At 50.0% G+C, this 20,931-nt stretch overlaps 1 protein-coding gene across 7 annotated transcripts in view; it reads right to left on the bottom strand.

Moving 5' to 3' along the window:
- Positions 1 to 20,931, bottom strand: part of VPS13D (vacuolar protein sorting 13 homolog D) — an 86,640-nt gene that overhangs the window by 48,198 nt on the left and 17,511 nt on the right. For 5 of the 7 annotated variants that reach the window (XR_013226853.1, XR_013226852.1, XM_077312269.1 and 2 more), the window contains exons 19-42: positions 18,453 to 20,663; positions 17,827 to 17,975; positions 16,054 to 17,097; positions 15,423 to 15,513; positions 14,295 to 14,421; positions 13,645 to 13,825; positions 13,031 to 13,213; positions 12,877 to 12,924; positions 11,661 to 11,880; positions 10,959 to 11,169; positions 10,238 to 10,409; positions 10,032 to 10,138; positions 9,051 to 9,260; positions 8,209 to 8,474; positions 7,935 to 8,068; positions 6,907 to 7,062; positions 6,218 to 6,440; positions 5,578 to 5,652; positions 4,506 to 4,712; positions 4,214 to 4,303; positions 3,931 to 4,071; positions 3,671 to 3,793; positions 1,470 to 1,544; positions 919 to 1,024 (exon numbers count right to left, since the gene is read on the bottom strand). Coding sequence is in view for 5 of the 7 variants with exons in the window: in XM_077312269.1 (XP_077168384.1) it covers positions 919 to 1,024; positions 1,470 to 1,544; positions 3,671 to 3,793; positions 3,931 to 4,071; positions 4,214 to 4,303; positions 4,506 to 4,712; positions 5,578 to 5,652; positions 6,218 to 6,440; positions 6,907 to 7,062; positions 7,935 to 8,068; positions 8,209 to 8,474; positions 9,051 to 9,260; positions 10,032 to 10,138; positions 10,238 to 10,409; positions 10,959 to 11,169; positions 11,661 to 11,880; positions 12,877 to 12,924; positions 13,031 to 13,213; positions 13,645 to 13,825; positions 14,295 to 14,421; positions 15,423 to 15,513; positions 16,054 to 17,097; positions 17,827 to 17,975; positions 18,453 to 20,663 (6,550 nt within the window). In the remaining 2 variants the exon portion in view is untranslated. The remainder of the gene's footprint in view (positions 1 to 918; positions 1,025 to 1,469; positions 1,545 to 3,670; positions 3,794 to 3,930; positions 4,072 to 4,213; positions 4,304 to 4,505; positions 4,713 to 5,577; positions 5,653 to 6,217; positions 6,441 to 6,906; positions 7,063 to 7,934; positions 8,069 to 8,208; positions 8,475 to 9,050; positions 9,261 to 10,031; positions 10,139 to 10,237; positions 10,410 to 10,958; positions 11,170 to 11,660; positions 11,881 to 12,876; positions 12,925 to 13,030; positions 13,214 to 13,644; positions 13,826 to 14,294; positions 14,422 to 15,422; positions 15,514 to 16,053; positions 17,098 to 17,826; positions 17,976 to 18,452; positions 20,664 to 20,931) is intronic. The other 2 variants (XM_077312268.1, XM_077312267.1) reach the window with 2 other exon arrangements.

The raw sequence follows: 20,931 nt of genomic DNA, 5'->3' as shown, positions 1-20,931 counted from the left end.
TTTGCAGGAAATTGGACACCTTGAGTGTCGCGCTTTGCATCTGAATAATGCGTACATCTGAACTGAAGGCAGGAAGTTTCCAAATCCCGTTAAGAAAACTCTCCTCTTGCCTGGAGAACTTTGCTACAATGGCAAAACTGACTGATTCACTGAAAAGATGACCTCCGGAAGAATTTTACGATCCCTGGGACCGCTTTTTAGAATTCCTAAATACTTAATTTGGACTATTATCTTTGATATGCCGGATTAATGATGTTCTCTTAGTGCCATGTTGAATAACAGAGGTTTTGGATTCTGAGATGTTAAGAAGAAAGCCCGTTGGGGTGAGAGATAGACAGTATGCTTTGAAGAAATGCTAATCCTATCTTTTCCTTTTATTTCATAAATCTGATCAAAATTCTTTTAACAAAAAAAAAGGGGGGGGAATAAAACTTTCCTCTGGTTGAAGACGATAACAACTTCTCTTTTCAACTCTGTTCCCCCTCCTTCATTAGGTTTATTGGGCCGTGCACCAAAAGGCCGTAGAAAGCAAATTGCAGATGGGAAGAGGGGGAAAGAAATACTGCAATGGGGGGGGGGGGACAGTAATTAAAGGGTGTCAGACCAAGGATCTGGGAGACCAAGGTCCAAATCCTCACTCTGCCACAAAAGCTTTCTCAGTGACCTGGGGCTGTCACATGCTCTCAGACTAGCCTACCTCATAGGGTTGTTGTGAGGATAAAATGGAGAACAGCGTGAGCCACCTCCAGTGGGCGGAAAGGCGGAGTAGAAACACAGCACGTAAATAAATAATCTGCCAGAGAAGCCCGGAACGCCACCCCCAGAGCAGTTGAAAGCACACGGAGCTCATAACCTGCCCAAGGAAAAGTCCTCCATTTCCTCCCCACTCCCCCCCCCCCTTTGCTCAAGACTCCTTACCGGGTCGGGGTGGTGGTCAACGTGGCAAACCAGAGAGTACAACCGGTGTGATTCCGCAGGGCGAAGGGCACGAAAGGGTGCCGACGCTTGGGGGTCTTCATTTCCGCTGCGAGGGGACGAGAGGGAAAGGAGTCAGAGGCGTGGAGAACGCGGCCGGGCGCCTTCCCCCAAGAACTGGACGCTGCTCTGTTGACAGCAGCAGTCCTGGGCTTGACCTGTCCAAGGCCAGCTGCTCCATCTTTCAGCTGCTGGCCATCCCCCTCCCCAAATCTCTGGCTAACTGATGTGCTTAGCCGTTTGGTCCACTGAAACCTTTATGGCAAAGGCCTTGATTCTCATTGCTACCTTCCCTGTTGACTAGAGGAACGGGCTTAACACAAGCAGCATCCCTGGTGCTGTCTTACGGGGGCCACGGCATAAAAGACTCCGTTCCTTTAAAAGCAGCATCACAGCATCTTTCTGCAACAGTCCAGGTTACCCCCTGTCTGGCCCCTCCGTCATGACATTTCTAGCGCACAAGGCAAAAGCATCTCCGCTCTGCAGTACAGTACCTCTAGCATACATCTGGTGCTCTAGGTTAGTCAGACTGGCTGTGCTCCTAGTTCTAAGGTAGACAAGAGGAAGGCCTGGCAGACAGGAAAGAGAACATTAGCAGGGGAAGAGGGGAAGAAGGTCTTTTTGCAGATACACAGGTAAGGTTGTTGAGCGTACCAAAGCGAAGGGAATTTCAAGTACGGCGGGGAATCACACAGCGAGCTGACAAAGCCCTCTCGACGGGGACGGGACCTCTCCTTTAAAGTGGGGTTTTAAAAAGGCATTTAAGGGTTAAAGGCTCTGCGGAAGCCTGTTAAGTGATTGCTTGGGCATGGGTTTTATGAATCATGCAAGCCTCGCCGTGCCCACTCTTGGTGCTTGTGGTTTCTATGTGCAAATACATTCTGTGCACTTACTGGCATTTCCCTTCTTTTTTTTACCGACAGCTGAGCTTAAACCCCGCTTTCCTTCCCAGCAGGGATCCAAAGCGGCTCGTGATCTTTTCCCCCTTCTCCACTTTATCCTCAAGACAGCCCTGCGAGGTAGATTAGGGCTGAGAGAGTTTGGCTGGCCCAAGGTCGCCCAAAGAGCTTCCCTGGCAGAGCGAGGACTCGAACCTGGGTCCCCCAACTCCTGGCCTCACTCTCAAACCACTACACCACCCTGGCTCCGTGGACTATATTTCCCGGAATTTGCCGTTCGTGATGAGACAACTATGGACATCACGGTTACTTCTGGCTTTTGTATCGCCTTGATTATCTGACCTCAGAGCTGGAGACACTGGTGGGAAGTGAGCATCTAAAGGAATGACCCTGGATTTATGCTGATCTATCTACCAACTGTGTGCACCTCTTCACAATTTTTGCAAAGGTCTGGCTCTGACTTCTGCTGAGTCATGGTTTCCAAGGACTGGTTTGTCCCCGGCAGCTTTAAAAACAAGCTAACGAATGTTCTCGTGTTAAGATCAGGAGATGTTTGGGGGGGAAAGATGCTCTTCCGCGGGGGCCAAAAGACCGCAAAGCCGTTAATGTGCCTGCCCAATGCAGCTCAGGCCCTGAGCGTAACGTCTGATGTCACCATTTCATGGCTAGTTTTTCATCTCGAGCCATGCATGTGCCTCTGCAGGAAAAACCCAAGGGGGCTTAAATGTCCGAAGTGGGGAATTTCCAGGGGCAACGTAAGGCAGACAGCGCCTTTGGGTGCGGAGGTGTCCCCAATGAGAGGACAGAAGGGGCTGGGGGGACCGGTTGCTTCGGAGGCCTTTGCAAGAGGGAGGTGGGGAGGAGACTCACAGCCAACCAACAGGGTGACTCTAGGAGAGGACGAGCCGGAAGCCAAGCAGGGGGCTGGGATCGCAGAAGCAGGCTGAGGCCCGGTGGCGTCGCGGGTGGGCTTGGGACTTGGAGCAGAAAAGGGGCATTCAGAAAGGTAAGCGTCCGGATGCAGAAAGAGTGAGGAGTCAGAGGCTACGTGGATGCTGGCGTGGATGCTAACATGGGCAAAGGCGATCTCCAAAGGCCTGATTCTACGGCAAAATGGTCTTTTAATTCATTGGGCCGTGGACAGGGGAATATAGCGCCGGGCAGACAGAAGAGGCAAGCTGTGTCCAGCCAAAGGGGCAAGTGCAAAGCAAAACCAGCCTACAAACATAGGAGAGAGGAAAATTCAGGATAGAAAGACATCACTCGCTGCGGTGCCAGAGGTACGCCACTAAAGGCACTGTGATGGCAAAGGCCACAATACCTGTTCCTTTAAGTGGGTATCTCAGAATGCGTCCCCAGAAGAGCATTGCCAGGTGAGAGGTCCCCGGCCCCAAAGAAATCCAGCTGGCCTCAAACAGAACCAGAGGCAGAGCCCTCTTGCCCCCTGCCTGGTGGAACGAGCTCCCGGATACCATCAGGGCCCCGGTCAGAGCTTGCGGAGTTCCGCAGGGCGTACAAAACTGAGCTCTTCCGCCAGGCCTGCGGCTGAGGCCAGAAAAGACAATCCTCAACAACATCCTACTGACCTCCCTCTTGTATTGCGCCCCCTGCCCTGAGTTCGGGTTTTGCATTGAAAGATAGAGTTTTTAGAACATTTAACTGTGGTTTTAATGGCGTGGTTGTTATATATGTGGCTCACTGCCCTGAATCTGCTTAGGCGGAGAGGGCGGTTTATAAAGTTGAACACAAGCGGTGTTTAAAAGATCTGGCCTCAATATGGCGGCTCTGTTTCATACCCTGCCCGAACGACAGAGGATCGACCGAAGAGCCCATCCACTCTTTGGATTCGACGGCCTCCACTTCTTTCTCCTGCTTGCAGTAATCCGCCATCCAGGACTGTTTGGTGCTGGCGTACTGCTCTACGGGTGGGGAGGAAACAGGCGGTGGGTCAATAGGCCAACACAGGTGGCTGATCAACCCCCCTATGAGATACATCACTGAAATGAGGATGCCGGATCAGACGGACCGCCGGTCTGGTCCTGTGTTCTCGACCTACCGATTAACACGGAAGTGAGGTTGATGTCCAGGCGGTGCTTCGTTTTCACCTCCAGCTTCAGCCGGGAAGGGTGGAGGCGACTGGCGGCCTGCTGCTGCCAGGTGAGAGAGCACGGCCAGGGCTCGATAAACGGCTCCCAGCCTGGGGAGATGGTGAGAGAGGGAACGAGGTTAGAGTCCCGTGGCAGCTTTAAAACCCACTTCGTCAGGTACTCTGAAACGGACTTCCCCATGTAAAACACAGGCCCTGAAAGACCTACAGGCATAGCCCATTGTGGACTTACCCGAAAGCTCACGGTTATAATAATCTCCGGAGAGGGTGAAATGAGCATAGCCTTCGGGGCTGGCTCTCAGATGCTGGAGAAAATTCAGACCTGGCAAGAGAAAGCAAAGTGAGATGAGCATGACAGAAAGGCATCAGGGCCCGACGTGGACAACGAAGGCCCCCCGAGCATGATCAAGCCCTCATTGCGGTGCGAAACAGCATTCCAAAGGCCCCCGCGGAGGGCTGTTGCCCCACCCACCCCACCCCCAGTTCTATAGCCAGCGAAGATGGTCATTAAGTCAAACGCTCACGTGAAAAGGTTAATTCAGCTAAGGGCACGTCGCAGTCCATGCAGTCGTCTATGAAGCAGATGCAGATGCTTTCGGCTTTCACTTCCACTCCGGAGATCAAGCGCAGGACCGCGGAGCCCTGGCCGTCTCGCTGACTTGAGTCCGACGGCACGCACTTCAGAGGTTCGGTGTTCTTGAACAGCCAGCTGGCTGCTTTCTTCAGCTGACCTGAGTGCACAACCCATGCGCAATCCACCAAAGACGGGGCGGAGGGAAATTGAGAAAAACCCAGTTAGTAACGTTGTTCCTCAAACCTGTAAAAACAGCAGGCAACTGAACACCAGATCTACAAGAAAAAAAATGGTTTGACTGTTCTGACACATTATACAGTTGATGGCACAATCATTAGAATTATTGCGTTTTAATTATTTGTTGGAAAACAAACTTTCAGCCAGCCTTGCTGTCAGCTGCCCGTCTCAGGAGGGGAAAGGAACAAGTGAACCGGCTAGTTTGGAAGTTCATTTTGGCTAACAGTAAAGTTTTTGACCGATGACCTGAAAAATACCAGGGGTGGGTGGGGAGATGCTCATGAAATTTTGGGATTTATCAGCTTCAAGAGAGAAGATGAATATGGCAACTCGATGATCTACTCACTCACTAACCATATTTTGTAAAGAAGCTAAGAGAAGAAAATTAAGCAGAAATAGAGAAGATACGATGCCAGTCTTTACTCAACTTAGGCAGGATGAAACTTGGGAAACATCTCCCCCCACTGGTGTAAACAGGAACAGCAAGGAAGTGTAGTCCTGCCTTTGAGGTCCAGATGTTATTCACCACTAGGTATGAGTGGTTTGGCTCTGATAAGTCTAAAATGACCCGAATTGATTTGGGTACTTTTCAGCTCGTCTACGCTGAAACACCCGTTCCCCGAATTTGAACAGTCTGAGTCAGGGTGACAGAATTGTGATTAGACCATGATTCAGCCAAAAGGGATCCCTCCACGGGTAAGGCATCACTATTTCTCTTTCCAGCAGCAAACTACTCAAGAGAACAGCCTGAATTTGTGCTGCAAGTCGTGCTTCGAGGGTCCTACCTTGGCACACCAAAAGCGCTCTGCGACAGTCGTCGATGCTGAATCCCAGCTCCTGAAGTCGGGCCAGTTGTAACTCTGGAATGGAATATTTCGTTACTGTTGGGGCGATCTGCTTGCATGGCGCCATTCTGCTCCCACGGGAACAGGCCCACCACTAAGCATGAAGGAATGGTCCCTGGTTTGCAGAAGGATGCTATTCCGCTCTGCCCCGGAAACTCACTGGGTGACCTTGGCCGTGTCACCCCTTCTCAGCCTAACCTCCCTCTCAGGGTAGATGTGAGGATCAAAGAGGCCAGGAGAACAACGTAGGCCACTTTGGCTCCCCATAAACAGAGCAAACAAACGACCAGCATTTGGGTTGGGAAGCTGCAGGGAGGAGAAGGAGAAGAGGATAAATTGCTCCTCGGCTTCCCTCCTTACTGCAGCTCCGTGTGGATTTTGCAATCCCAGGAGTGATCTTTCCAGGGGGCAGAAGGAGACACTGAAATAAGAATGGCAAAGCTCCATGTGCCTTCAGGGTGTGTTGGGAAGGGGGGGTGAGAGATGTGAGGACCCAGTTAAGCACGAAGCAAATTCACATTCTATCCGGATTTGCTCTCCTGTAGGCTACTTAAGACCAGTCAGAAGGTCAACTACATACCAAGGACAGGATCAAGAGTGTGTTTAGTTGCATCCGTGGTTTCTGCGGCTTGTCCCGAGAACTCTTTTAGCGAAGCGGGAGAAGCAGAGACGGACGCTCTGCCGTCTGAGACGGTGGCGTCGGGCGTGACGCTGCTGGCCTGGCTGGGAATGGACTTGGCGATAGCCAGAAAGAGCTGCACGTCATTGTAAGACAACCGGATGTCCAGCGCTTGTAAGTGAATCTAGGGGAATGGAGACGCAAAACGAAAATTAACCCGGCGGGGGATTGAAAAGAAAGGATGTCCAGAAACTCAGTTTTTACTTTCTTTTCAGCAGCAGAGAGGTACGGGATTAATAGTGAATGGATGCTACAAGAAGGAATTGCCCCTTTTGCCCAAAGCTGTCAGGTATCACCACAAAAGGACAGTAGAGGTGGGAGGTGATCTCAGAGGACAGAGCGAATGCCTGTAGCAGCTACCAAAACTGAGAGCCACTACTGGCATCTGGAGGCTTCTGCCAGCTTGACTTCATGGCTCCTGTTGGCTCATACAGCCTTTTGGAGGTGGTACAGCTGCCGGGATTAAGAACACGAATCCATCACACTAGGTAAACTAGTGCTGAAGTCTGCATCGTTGCAGATGTTTAAAGAGAACGTGTCTCTATGCCCGACAACACTGCCCCTTCCCCGGTGGTTTCACGCAGTTCTACCTCTAAAACGGGTGGGAAGTCTTCACTGTTGAAGGCATCCAGCAATCCGGACCCACTGGGATAGGAGGAATTCCCCACAAGTTCAACCTGAATGTGTACAGGATCGATGATGGAGAGGGCCGTTTCCTGCTCGTTCCCCAGCCGGCAAGAAAAAACCTGGGCAGACAGAATTCAAGAGCCAAAACGGGGGTCACGATCTCACCCATTCGGTTGTGTTGTCAAGATGCCCTAAAGGTAGGGTGGATTTGGTGGCGGTGTGGGGAGAAAACAGGCTAGCCCCTCTGTACCCTGCAACTCTAGTTGAGGTCTGGGATCAGGTGGGGAAGGAGGGGGGCGGACATGACAAGAGGTTGATAAAATTATACACAGGGTATTTAGGGTACAGCGAGACGTTCTTCTCCCCTCTCCCAAAACACTGGAACTCAATGGCTGATGAAACTGATGCACACTAGTTTCCAAATGGACACAAGGAAATACTGCTTTATGTGACAAGCAATGAAACTGTGGAATTTGCTGCCAGAAGATGCAGGCATAGCCACCAGCACAGACAGCTGTAAAAGGGGATCAGACAGATTCATGGAGGAGAGGCCTATCGGTGGTTTCTAACCCTGGTGCCTAAAGGGAATGTCCATATTCAGAGGCACTAAACCTCTGGACCCCAGAGCCAGGAGGCAACATCAGGGAACTGGTTGGCCAGTTGGTGAGACAGGATGCTGGACTAGATGGACCACTGGTCTGATCCAGCAGGGCTCTTTGTACGTTCTTATCAGTGGAAGGCCACAGCCTCTATGCCCTGTCTGTTGGGAGTTCCAGAGGAACTTGCTGGCCACTGGGAGAGACAGGATGTTGGACTAGATGGATCCCTGGTCCGATCCAGCTGGTCTCTTACGTGGCGTGTCATTCAGGACTCTGCTCCAAAGCTTGAAGCCACCCGATTTGATTTTAATCAAGCTTATGGATGGCTTAAAAAACAAACATAGGCCACAACCCTCTCGTGCATTACGAAAAGGAGAGAAATACATACGTACCTCAACGCCAAACAAGCTGCCTGAGAAAGGGCGGTCCACCAGTTTGGGCTTGTAAGTGAGAACCGTGGTCCCTTTCAGAATGATGGCACTGGTATCCAGAGAGGACATGTCTTCGACCACCACGAATTCAGTACCTGAAGGGGAGAGGGGAATCACCGAAAGAAATGCAGCCAGGTCTCAACCGTGAAACCCAAACAAATGCGTTTCCGATATCGGCTCTTGCCGTCCATTTCCGCCGCTCTCCCCACCCTCAACGGCTGCGCGGCGGCCTCACCCGTCACGTTGATCTTGACTTCCAGCTGCTTTTCGGCCGAGATCTGAAGGGAGGAACGCTTTGTGACGATCCCGCACTTCACCGCTTTGGGGACGACCGCCATTTCGCTGCTGTAATTGCGCTGCCTGGAAGGGGTGGGGTGGGACGGCCTCTTGGCGTCGCTGGGCGTCCGGATGAAGTCGTGGACGAACAGGAGCCAGTCAAAGATCAGGAAGACGCGGAGGTTGTTCAGGACGACGGTGAAGCAGGAGGAATCCTTGGTAGATCTGAATTTTTTAAAAAAGCGGCAAGGACTGAGAATTATTAAGGCACACACGGAGAGTGGGGTGCTGCTGTACTCTTGGGCAGATGCAAGAAGTCCATTCTCCATGGCAGATGTATTTAAGGTTTTGTTTGGGGATTTATAGCCTTTTGACACTTTTCTTTATGAGGCTTTTCTACGCACTTTATGCTTAGGAAGAAGAAGAACAACAACAACAAAAAGAACAAGAACAACAAGAAGAAGAAGAACAAAATCTTTCTCTACCCAAGGTGATGTCGTGGTTAGCACCTCAAACTGAGCCCTGGAAGATCCAGATTCGAGTCCCTGCAAGGCATGAGAGCTCACTGGGTGACCACAGGCCAGTCACATGCTCTCTGCCTAACCTACCTCACAAGGCTGTTGCAAAGATAAAACAAAGAATGTTGTAAAAGCCACTTGGAGGGAGAAAAGCGGGGTATAAATAAAGGATACACATTTGATTTCATTCGCCGGGTTTCTTGCGGTGGTGTACAAGAGGTTTAAAATGCAGAAAGCATTATAACGCCTTCATACTTAAAAACGACTGCAAGAAACCTCCTACCTGTAATGGAGCTCGATCTGAATGGCTCCCTGGGTGCTGGTGTTCTTGGAAGACTGGAAGATGCAGCTGAACACGTTCGGCGTCCCCAGAGACGCCCTCTGCCCGGCGTATCGCGTGTCGAATGCCATCATGGAATGCGAGACCAAGTTGATGGATTTGGTCTGGTTGGAGAAACTCTCGAAGAGCAATTTGGACTTCTTGAAGTCAAACCTACGGAGGTTCGGGCAAAACAAAACTGCCTTCAGCTTAGTTTCCCCAGGTTCAAGTGAATTGCCGTGTTGGTCTGAAGCAGAATCTATCCAGTGGCTTAATAAAGCTTGAAAAGATAAAGAGTCTCTTATGTTATTTATTCAGGCTTCGACTCTGCCAGAACGGTCTCTAGCCTTGACTCTCCATGATACAGGAGTGTTTGCCTAATTATACTCAAATATTAACAAGGACGGACTTACTGCCACTGACGAAAGATTGAAAACGGAAAACAAATCTAGACACCGTTCTGGCAGAGTCGAAGCCTGAATAAATAACATAAGAGACTCTTTATCTTTTCAAGCATTATTAAGCCACTGGATAGATTCTGTTTCTCTCTTGTCACTAATTTGGAATCGTCCATTTTTTTCATGCAACAGTTTGTGTTGGTCTGAAGCAGCACAACAAACAGGGAGTCCAAAGGCACCTTTAAGACCAACCAAAATACCTCTCGTGCTGATCTCTACCCAGAGTGATCCTTAAGTGATCCGGAGACTACGAATGGCAGAAACGGTAATGTTTCTTCCCCAGATTCGGTAAGAAGATGTCATTCGGCATGGATCTCCCCTGAACCAGGACAGAGAAGGGCTTGCTTCTTGCTCTGGTGCAAGAACAATGCTGAAGCAACCAGGGCTGAAGCACCAGCTGGCGCTTGTAGGGGGCCATTGTCAAAGTGACAGCTTTATGTGGCTGTAAAAAGCATCTGCAGAGCACAACCCAAACAGACCGACGTACCTGGCTAGCGAGCCATCCTTCCCTTGGGGGTTCGTCAGCTCCAGGCTGACGTTGACCATGTCGATAAGGAAAGACACGCAGGTGTACACTTCCCCACTCAGCACGGTCTGTAAAGGCAAAGGAGTAAATATTGCAGAAAAAGGTGCTCTTAAGCATTACATTGCACCAAGCACCCCCCTGTCCCCCAGATTTAGAGCATGCCTCACGTGTATTCTTGGGTCCTGCAAGTCGTACGGCCTCATGAACTCCTCTATCGGCTCCCCCAGATTGTCCTCCAGGAGTCCTCGGATCAGCTTGTATTTGCTGAGATCCAGAGAACAGTGGACTGACGACAGGTTGCCGTGAATGGAGATGTCAGGGACTGAGTGGCTTATCTCTCTGCAGGAGGGGGGGGGGGAAGGTCAAGAAACCAGAACATCATTAGAAACAGATTCTCTGGATCACAAGTTGCCAAAAGGAGAAATAGTTCACAAAAACGATTTATCGTTCTATTTAGAACATTTATTAGCTGTAAAGAAGGCAGCTTACAAGATAGAAGAAAAAGTGTAAAAATGAGTAAAATGCATAAAAAACTACAAATTAAAACTACAATTTACAAGCTACGGACAAAGCTAAACTTATCTAATGCCCTCCTGAATAAAACTGTCTTTAGCCACCTCCGGGGGGGGGGGCACATGCACCTCTCTGGGGCTGCCACCAAAAACACCCCTTTTCCTGTAACCCCCCCAAGACAAAGTTTTTAAATTAACCAGCCAATCAGCATGGCCTGTCCTCGTGGATCTGAATGGCCAGGCAGGAAGTGCAGGAACTGCGTTACAGGTTCCCAATGAAAAGACAGGGGGCCAGGACCTAAACAAGTTGGAATGAAAGACCTTCCTGCTAAAAGGGAAGAGGGGGGGGGACAGCACCCACTTGTCCAAGACCTACTTGTCCAAGTTTCTCTCCAATTGCAGCTTCAGCCGGAACGGTTCAGCCAAGAGGCTTCTGCCCATCTGCCGGACAACGTAGGAAGGGAAGGTCATATCTGCGCTGGTTTCCTCTGGGGCCTTGGAATATTCTCTGGGGGACCGTTCAGCCGCAAAAATATCCATATCCTGCAAGTCGACCACAATGCAGTCGAGCAGGCAGATGTGATCCTCTGCAAGAGATTAATCCAGAAGCGTTATCCCTCCCAACAAAACTCTACGAGGAAAAATAACACTCCGGTAAAGTGTGCCTTCTTACTGGGTAAAAGACCACTGCCATGCTATCCTCACGCTAGCCAGAGCTTGGAAGCTAAGCAGGGTCAGACCTGGTTAATACTTGGATGAGAGACCACCAAGGAAGTTAGGGCTGCTATGCAGAGGTAGGCAAACCTTTTCTGAACATTCCCTGCCTGTGATTCTGACGATTAAAGAAAGGAAATGTAGACTTCTATTTAATCTGAGAATGAAGAAATAGTTCAGTGGATCTCAGCCACTGAGATAGACGGATGAGAACCACTGAGATAGACGGATGGTCTAATCAGAAGGGAATATATAGCGTACGTTTTTTGATTTCTAACTTGGGTGTCCAATCGGATCAGAACCATGCTAAGTAGGGGGAGAGAGAAACGTGACCAGAGGGCCCCGGCCTCTTCCACCGACTTACCCGGACTGTCTGGGGTGAGCAAAGAGGATGGCTTGGCAGGCTTCGTCGAAACACTTGCTGCGGTGTCACTTTTCAGCTTCAGGTTGGGTCCAGAAGACGACTGTTTCATGAACAACCCTTCAGAAGGGCTCAGTGCTGCCTTGGGATCATCTGCACTTGGTGTTTTCTTCATGCTGTGTTTTGGGGTTCCCAGGGGCGAAGAAGACTGAGCAGAATCTTGCTAGAAAGAAACCAAAGGAGACCCCTGATTTACGGAATGGCAGGGCTGCAACGTTCTAAACCAGGGGTAGTCAAACTGCGGCCCTCCAGATGTCCATGGACTACAATTCCCATGAGCCCCTGCCAGCAAACGCTGGCAGGGGCTCATGGGAATTGTAGTCCATGGACATCTGGAGGGCCGCAGTTTGACTTACCCCTGTTCTAAACCAAACTTTCTCAAGCAGAGTTCTGTGAAACTTTTTGACAGCCCGGGTAGAGTTTTCTGAATGGATGGGCGTTAGTTCATTTTTTAAATTTGTTATACATATATCGGGCGATATGACCATATATGGTCATGTCGACCTGCCCCCCTCCCCTCTCAAAATGGCCAATGATGGGCCTGGAGGGGGTAGGAAGGGGAGGGGCCTCGGGTGGGCGTGTCCACAGCTCTGCTTCCCAACCCTATTCTGCCACTTCTGAGGTTTCTCGAAGCCTGAAGAATGTTTCAGGGGTTTCTCAATGTTAAAAAAAAAAGTCGAGAAAGGCTGTTCTAAACAAATTATCCCAGTGAACATCAAGCAAAAAAAGACGAAACGATATATTTGGATAATGCGCAGAAAACGGACAGTCCTCGACTAATCAGAAGAGCGCCCTGGTCTACTCGCCCTCTGGGTACATGCCCCTAATGTGACACAGTCTTTTATTTCTTTAAAACATTGAACTGCAAAAACAGATATTCATGCACTCCCGTGAAAAACCACAGAACCCTTATGCAACCATTGATTCGCTGAAGAGGTGAACAGACGCGGTTGCAGGAACACAGCAAAAGCCACTCCAAACCAACCCTTCTGGAATTCTGCAACGGATCGAGGAAATGCAGGCAGCTCCTTTTAGATACCCAAATGTCGAATGAGATTTGGACAAGGGCTGAATTCCACAGGTTTGGTGTTTTATTTTTCCTTTTCAGCAAAGAGGCGAAAGAAATAAAAAACAGTCTCCGCAAGGATTTCTAAAATACCTCACATAATATAGGGTCCTTGTAGGCGCCGCCTTGCAAAATCAAATCCTCAAGAAAGGAAGGGAGAGAAAAATTACAACCACAGCTAAGAGACTGCATAGCAAAATCTTTCGTGCCTGCTCAGTCAGCGAACAAGAGGCACCAAGAGGCTCACCTTGTCTTTCAGGGAGAAGGTTCCCGCCGTGCCGGCAAACAAGAACTTGTTTTTGACCTTCAGCTTGCCAAGATTGGCCACGATCAGGTGGCTGGATCTGGAGCTTTCGGGGATCAGGAGAACAGGAGCACCCGCTTCGATGTCCAGCAGCACCCTGGAGGCACGCTGGGCCTGGTCTCTTACCTACAGGCAAGAAGGTTGTCGTTGTCTCAAAATAAAAAAACCTCAGCAAAACGGTTAAGTCAAAATGTGCACAAACCCAACTTGCTGCTCAGCTCTCCTCAGGGAATTAAAGAGTTAATTGTGGATGCCCCATGACACACAAGGTTCCCCATTGCATAATGAAGAAGAAGAGTTGGTTCTTATATGCTGCTTTTCTCTACCAGGAGGAGCCTCAAAGGGGTTCTCACTGGGAAGAAAGGCAGAGTACAAGAGCAGCACATAAATAAAACAAATCCAGAGGCCTGAGATGGGTAGCGATCACTATATGGTTTGCAATGATTCATTCATTTGCTTTGGTAATGTTATGACTGTGAGGCTTTCTCCCACAGCCAGAGGAATCCACCCAGCTAGCAGCACCCCCCAAGCTGCAACGGAAAGCCACAGAAGCATACCGTCTGCCCTTCAATGGCTGCTCTCTGGCGCCCCAAGACGTCCTGGAGCTGAGTGAAATGCTGGATGAAAGACACCACCTCCGCCTGGAAGCGCTGGGTGTGAACATATTGCACCGAGGCCATCCGCAGGCTCACGCACATGTCGCAATCCCTCTGCAGCAGGGGATCGGGCCGGCCGTACCTGTCAAGGAAGAAGTTCAGGAAGCGCCAACATTTCAGGAAGCTCCAGGTGGTGGGCTCTCCATCTTTGGACATTTTAAAACAGAGGCTGGAGAGCCATCTGACGGAGAGGCTGATTCTGTGAAGGTTCAAGGGGGTGGCAGGTGACAGTGGATGAGCGATTGGGATGTGAGTGTCCTGCATAGTGCAGGGGGTTGGACTAGATGACCCAGTACAACCGAGATCCCACAGACAGGAAAACAAAGCAGGAGCATTTTAGCAAAGACTGAGGAATACGATTTTACCGTAGCATGCTTTTCTCCCTCTTACAAACATCATATAGATGGTTAAGGGGAAAATGTTCCTGAATTGTGAGAGGAGCCCAGGTGTAAGCCAGAGAGGGGGAAAGAAAGAATCTTTTTGCGTTTTGGAAGCCCTTAATGGGCCCTGCAAAATCCCCCTCCAAATCGAGGAAAACCTCCAACACCTACTTGTGGATCTGAAAGATGAGGGCCTCTTCCCCGCGGGTAGTGAAGCGTTCTCGGTAGAGTTCCCCGTGCGAGGTGAGGTCACTTAAAGATAAGCTCCCGATGCTCCCCTGGAGGGCCAGGTCACCTTCTGCACAAACAGGAAGAGCACCATCCTGACGTCCCTGAAGCACTTCTGTTCCTCAACCGGGCGGGGAGGGCGGGGCTGCATCTTTGGGCAAGGTAAGATCTTGGAGACCTGCGCCTCCGGCCAAATCTCTTTGCATGTTATCTGTATCCTTTCCTGTTTTCTGTAAACCGCCCTGAGCCCTCGGGGAAAGTGGTATATAAATATAATAAATAAATAAATGTGGTTCAGATCCTCTTTGGTTTTCTGCTTCACGGCAGCCTTGGGCGTTTACAGCCGCCTATCTCAACTTGAGAAACCCCTGAAACGTTCTTCAGGCTTCGAGAAACCCCAGAAGTGGCGCAATCATGCAGGATATGCTTGAGAAGCAGAGCTGTGGACACGCCCACCCAGGGCCCCTCCCCTTCTCACCCCCCCCCTGGCCATTTGGGGAAGGGAAGTGGGTTGACATGACTCTTGATCAAATGCTTAACTATTTTTTAAAATATATAAACACTTAATTAGCTCCCACCTCTTCAGGAAACCCTTCCGGGGCCGTCGAGAAGTCCTGGTTGAGAAAGCCTGCATTAAAAGGCTTTCACACAAATGGCATTAGTTTAATGCCATGTGTTACTTCGGCCAGTTTCCAAAAGGAGATGCATGTGGCGATGAACGTCTAAAACAGGGGTAGTCAAACTGTGGCCCTCCAGATGTCCATGGACTACAATTCGCTGGCAGGGGCTCCTGGGAAATGTAGTCCATGGACATCTGGAGGGCCGCAGTTTGACTACCCCTGGTCTAAAAGAATCAAGCCGGTTGTGATCTAAATTTTTAAAAATCAGAAGACGGTGCACCGACCTGACACCGACTTGAGCATGCCACTTAAAGGACTCGTGTGGCAAACAGAAACATGTTCAAAGGCAAAGAGTGACTCTGGAATATGAAAAAGGTCCCAGGGTTCCATACTGTTGCTACAGCCCCCTGCGCCCCCGGCTCCCTTAGAAAGCTGAAGAGAGCTGACTCACCAATGATTTCCACGTGGGTGGCAAGTTTGGAGATATTTGCTTTCGCAAGCTCAGTGGTGGCCTTATTCAGAACCAAAGATAGGGAATGGACCTGCGTTAGAAGAAAGAATGAGATGGGCACCATGCACAAAATGGCCTGAATTGACACAGAGCTATAACTGGATTTCCCTTTCTCTTTGGCCCACTTCAATATCCTTTTAAAAAGCAACAACAACAACAACAACAACAACAAAAGGTCGTCCATAGGAGATCAAGATAGGAAGGGCAGGAAGATTAGAAAGATGCAGCAGGATACATCAGCAAAAGAGAGAGATCTGCAGCGTGGTGTATGTTCAGATTCAACCCAGGGGTGGCCAATCTACAGCTCACCAGATGTCCATGGAATACAGTGACCTTTGTGCTGCCAAGGGCTCACGGTAACTGAAGTCCATGGACATTTCAAGAGACACAATTTGGCCACCTCCTGCACTCAACCAAGGGTCATCTTGACCACGGCTGGCTTCCAACCCATAAAGGCAGCAAAAGTTTTCAGACACCCATGGTCCCAGCAAAAGCAAGGCTTCCCAAAATTCATATGTTGCAAATATGATTTTTTTTTTTACAACGAAAGTCGCCCTTGTTAAAGGTATACCTTCAGGTCCAGTTTGGTGTTCACAGGATCCTGGAATTCCAGGTCCGACAAGACGCTGGCTTCCGACTTGACTGCCTGCTGCACGTCTTCCGGTTGCGCCTTCATGCTGTGGTTGTCGGCGGTGGATCCGATCCCAAAGAAATCCAGAATCACCACCCAGGTCTGCAGAGTTATTAAGACGTCCAAGCAGTTGAAGTCAATGTCCACGCTCCGGCTGATCCTGCCGTAAGCGGTGGAGAACTCCGGATGCTTCTTGTCCACAAGCAATATATTGATGTGAACCAAGGAATCGTCAAAGTCGCTCTTCCCGCCAGCAGCACTTGGCTGGTTGGCGTTGGGAGAAGGGGGCGGAGTTAGGGGGTAGCCTGAATCCACGTCGGTCTTTTGTTTCCTGTGGGAGACGCAACTGGGCCTTTGGTAAAACTGAAAGACGTTGGGCGCCTCTTCCATGTGCGAGGGGAGGGAACGGGGCATGTCGGGATATTCCACGTTTGACACCGAAGGGCAAGATTGAGAAAGGTATTCTTTGTGAGCTAAGCTGGATGGTTTGGGCGCTCCGTGGGACACCATGAGGTTCTTGTACAAGGAATCTGGGTTCTTCTGAAGGAGATCTTCCATCAACAGAGATCGCAGGGCAATCTGGATGGACAGGGTCTGAGGGTGGTCTTTAGTAAACTCGACATCAAAATCCTGGAATTTTAAGCTAACCAGGCCCTGGGCTCCGAGGGTCAGGTCTCCGCTCAACTGGACCTGCAGCTCAGAGATATGGAAGTTGGCTTGGATCTGGGTAAAAGACAGGGTTGCCTCCTTGACGGGAGCAAATTTGGTGGAGGAGGTAGAAAAGCTGGAATGACTGAAGAGTCCGTTCTCCTTTCTGTCCGTGGAGAAGTCAGAGCTTGTGCTTCTCAGAGACGCAGACGGGGAACCGGAAGGGGGGTAGGGGGAGGACGAGAAGGCGGAGGAGGGCTTCGTCAGATCTTCGCTGCAAACCAAGTTGTCGAGAGTCTGCAAAACTTGTTCGTAGACGTGTTTGGCCAACACCACCTGTATTCGGGGGGGCGAGGAGAAAATCCAACATTTCAGATTTCTCAGGTTTCGGACATTGCATTAACCCCAGATATGTGCATATCATGGATCGGGGTGGGGGGAAAAATCCTTACTCATTTGTTTATAGATTTGTATTTTTTAAATCACCAGCTCTCCAGAAACTTCCCCGGTGTGGCTTACAAAATAAAAATAAAATGTCAAAGATGACAATTTAAAACCTGCATTAAAATCTCAAGCCCAGCATAAAAACGTAAACCATAAACGTTCAGCCAGCTACCAGCTTCAAATACATTTCCAGACTAACATTCTTGTTTCGATGCCTTAGATCAGGGGAAGTCAACCTGTGGTCCTCCAGATGTCCATGGACTACAATTCCCATGAGCCCCTGCCAGCAGTTGCTGGCAGGGGCTCATGGGAATTGTAGTCCATGGACATCTGGAGGACCACAGGTTGACTACCCCTGCCTTAGATCACCTGGAGAAACGCAAGCCAATAAGAGCATATGTTGCATCAACAGCAATGGACACGCCCAGGTGCTTGAAATGGCTCATCTCCAAAATGGGGATTTTTTTTTGCCCCATACTGGTGACCCATTTATACCACATTATATTCCCCATTGCTATGTATAGGCGTCAAAGCTGGACAGTGAAGAAAGTGAACAGGAAGGAAGTTGGTTCATGTTAAATGTCCACTGGGGGGGGGAGGAGTGTCACACATGACCTTTACCTGCAAAGGGTTAACAAACTTCCCCTCAATTCTCATGATGCTTGAAGTTTCAACGTCCTCGGTCATGGAGAAGGTCAGCTCCGCATCTCTCTCGACTGGAATCTTCTCCATTCTGAACTGGATCGTAGCATTGTTCAAAATATGGAAAGCTGCGATTCAAGGAACACAAAGGGGAGGTTACGGGACATTTCTCGGCGTCTGATGAAGGGAGTTTTTAACTCTTGAAAGCTTACACCCCGAAAATCTCGTCCGTCTCTATGACGTTAATTGACTCGAATCTATTTTGTTTCCGTACCCTGGTCTGGTGAGTTCATGACAAGGGGCCTCGTCAAGGGCAGCCCCCCATTATGGAAGAGGGCCCCCTTCACTCTCAATTTTTAGGACAATCCCGAAGACAGCTTTAGTCATGGACAGCACTAGATTAGTTCTTCTTCTGCAGTTTGAAATGATTTTAACGAGTGGCTTTTACGTACTCTGTTTTATTTTATTATTGCACTGCAGGCTGCATTGAGTTCCCATATGGTAGAAAACCAACTAATAAACATTTCAAATAAAGAAAATATACACATGCGCAGGCCTTCAAAGTTGAAAGGCACACCAGCAGTGGAAGAGCTCGGGCAACTTACCGTGGCCTTTATGCAACGACTCAAAGAAGTCATGCCGTGTGAAATGCGAATCTTCCTGGCTGCTGCTGCTGGCGGGTCCCAGAGGGCGCACTGCCTGTGGCATCTCGGAAGCAGCTTCTTTCTTGCCCGCCAAGAGATTGCTGTTTAGAGAATACAACTTAATATCTCTGATCTCCACCTGAAGCCTGTCGCTGGTCGAATTGTCTTCTCCCGCCACAAAGTTCTGGATGGATATTTGCCCAAGGTGCCCCACCAGCAATTCGGGGCTGCCAAGTTTACGGGGCATGGACACGACCGGGGACTCGATGTTGACGTTCAAAATCAGCTTGATGGTCTCGCATTTGGGGCGCGGCTGCAGGAGTTCCTCCCCGTCGCTGCTCTCGAAGTAAAAAGAGTCCTTCGGTCGAGGCGTCGTGTCGAACAGAGAAACCATTTCGGAGTACTCGGCAGTTTTGGTGGCTAAGACGGTGGTCACCTTGGTTGCCGCGCTCTTCAGCATGCTGCGGAAGTTCTCCTCGAGCTCGTCGATGGATAAGGCGATCTCCTTCAGAAACTTCGCCGAGTGGTTGTAGTGCAAAGACGCCATCCGGAGGTGAAGAGAACATTCCTCTTCCGACTGCTCGATGAACGTGAAGCTCAACGCGTCGGGGAGGCTGTTGGCGTCGTCGGTGTGGAGAAATGCAGGCTTGAAATCGCCCATGTCGGACATGAAATGCTCATACCGTCCCGTGCTTCCTATGCTGACGACATACTGATTTTTAACGTTCTCCTGGGTCAGGTCCATAAGGTGCAAGCAACCCAGAGAGCCATTGATGTCCACCCTGCTACCCATGGAGACGTTCACTTTGGTACCTCCGATGCTCGCGGTCGCAATCTTCCTGCCGAGCTTCTCCCCGTTGATGGTTGTCACGGTCCGAAGGAGAAGGATGTTTAACGAGTGGATGTCCACCGCGACTTCGGTACATTGGGCGTGGGTAGACTGGAAGGATTCTTGGTCGCTCCAACTCCTTTCCAAGTCGCTCATCAGTGGCTGAGGGCTAGAGTCATCCTCCTTCGGAAAAGACTTCTGGAGGAAGCCAATCAGTTCAACGATGGTCTCAGGGTTAAGAATGATATCCAGGTTGTTCATTTGCACCGATATCACCTGGAGAGTGCTATCTAAGTTCATAGATGGGCATTCGGCACTCACAAACTGATACTCCAGCTTGATTAAGGATTCATCCTGGGAAGGGAAGCCGCCGGATAAGTTGCCCGGGGCCACAGGCCACGTGTCCGTCAAGCCTTTTCTATCCGTGGGATGGGCCTCGCAGGGCCCACCAATCGGGGACTGCGCCCGGCTGTCTCGCAAACTTCCTGTCGGGGCATCAAAACGGAGATTCTTGTGCGAAGCCATGAGGAGGTCAAAGTCGGAGCCGTACGTCTGCATGGTGTCAACCAGAAGCAAGCCGTGAACGGTGAGGGAGACTTCGGTATCGTAAGGCCTCTTCACAAAATGGGCATTGGTGCCAAAAACCTTGAGGACCGAGATGTAGCGGCCATTGCTCTCCACACCCAGCTGCATGCAGTTCACCTTAAACTCCGCCAAGAGCAGCTGCGACTCCACAAGGACTTCCTTCGTGTGCTGCTCTATGGTGATGACGCTCTGAGTTAAATTCATGACCGAACTGTGCAAGCTTCCACGCTGGTCCGTATCCGAGAAGATTTTCTCTTTCCCCAAGTGCAAAGAACTGGCGGTCTCATTTTCAGCAGTGCTCAGGCTCCCAAAGCAGTTATTCAGGGCTATGATTTTATCCTCGTTGATGTGTATTTTCAAATCTGGCAAATTGCCAGACAAGACCGCTCCGGGGTACTTGGGATCCGAGGTGTATATCAACCTGCGCTCCAGCTGCAAGTGTACATTGAATTTCTCTACCACGTGCGTCGGGCCGACGTCACTGTCCTGAGCATGTTTCCAGTTGTCTTTCACTCTGCCCACCATGATCTGGAGGTCCATGAATGACAAGCTGTAGGTCTCGTACATCTTTTTACTCATCAAGTGGGCGTGCAGCTGCTCTTCGCTGATTTCGACTCCGGCAAACTCCGGAGTTTTGGTGCTCCCGGCTTCTGGAGGCGAGGTGCTGGGGGGTGTGGCAAGAGGCGTCATGTATTCGTCCTCGCTCAGTTCACTCAGATCCAGGGATGGCCCCTCTGGACTCTTCTTTTTATGCTCCTCTAGAAATCGAGAAGAAGGGAGAGAGAAAGGATGGTCACGGCAAATACTTGTTTCCATGCAAGAATTCACTTCTCTTGTGGATCAAGAACAGGGGGGGGATCAGCAGATGATGTGGCTTGCCCTTCCTTTTGCTTTCAATAGCATTTATTATTCAATTTATATGCTGCCCCTTTTAGGATTGTCATCTCCAGGGTAGCTCGCAGGTCTCTCAAGTGTCACTGGACTCAGACCTCGCTCTTGCATTGCAGGCCAACATGGCTATCCATC

Source organism: Paroedura picta, chromosome 15 (genome assembly GCF_049243985.1).
Source record: "Paroedura picta isolate Pp20150507F chromosome 15, Ppicta_v3.0, whole genome shotgun sequence".
Classification (NCBI taxonomy): Eukaryota; Metazoa; Chordata; class Lepidosauria; order Squamata; family Gekkonidae; genus Paroedura; species Paroedura picta.
The sequence above is the reverse complement of the archived record's forward strand: the minus strand, read 5'-3'. Positions and strand labels throughout refer to the sequence as shown.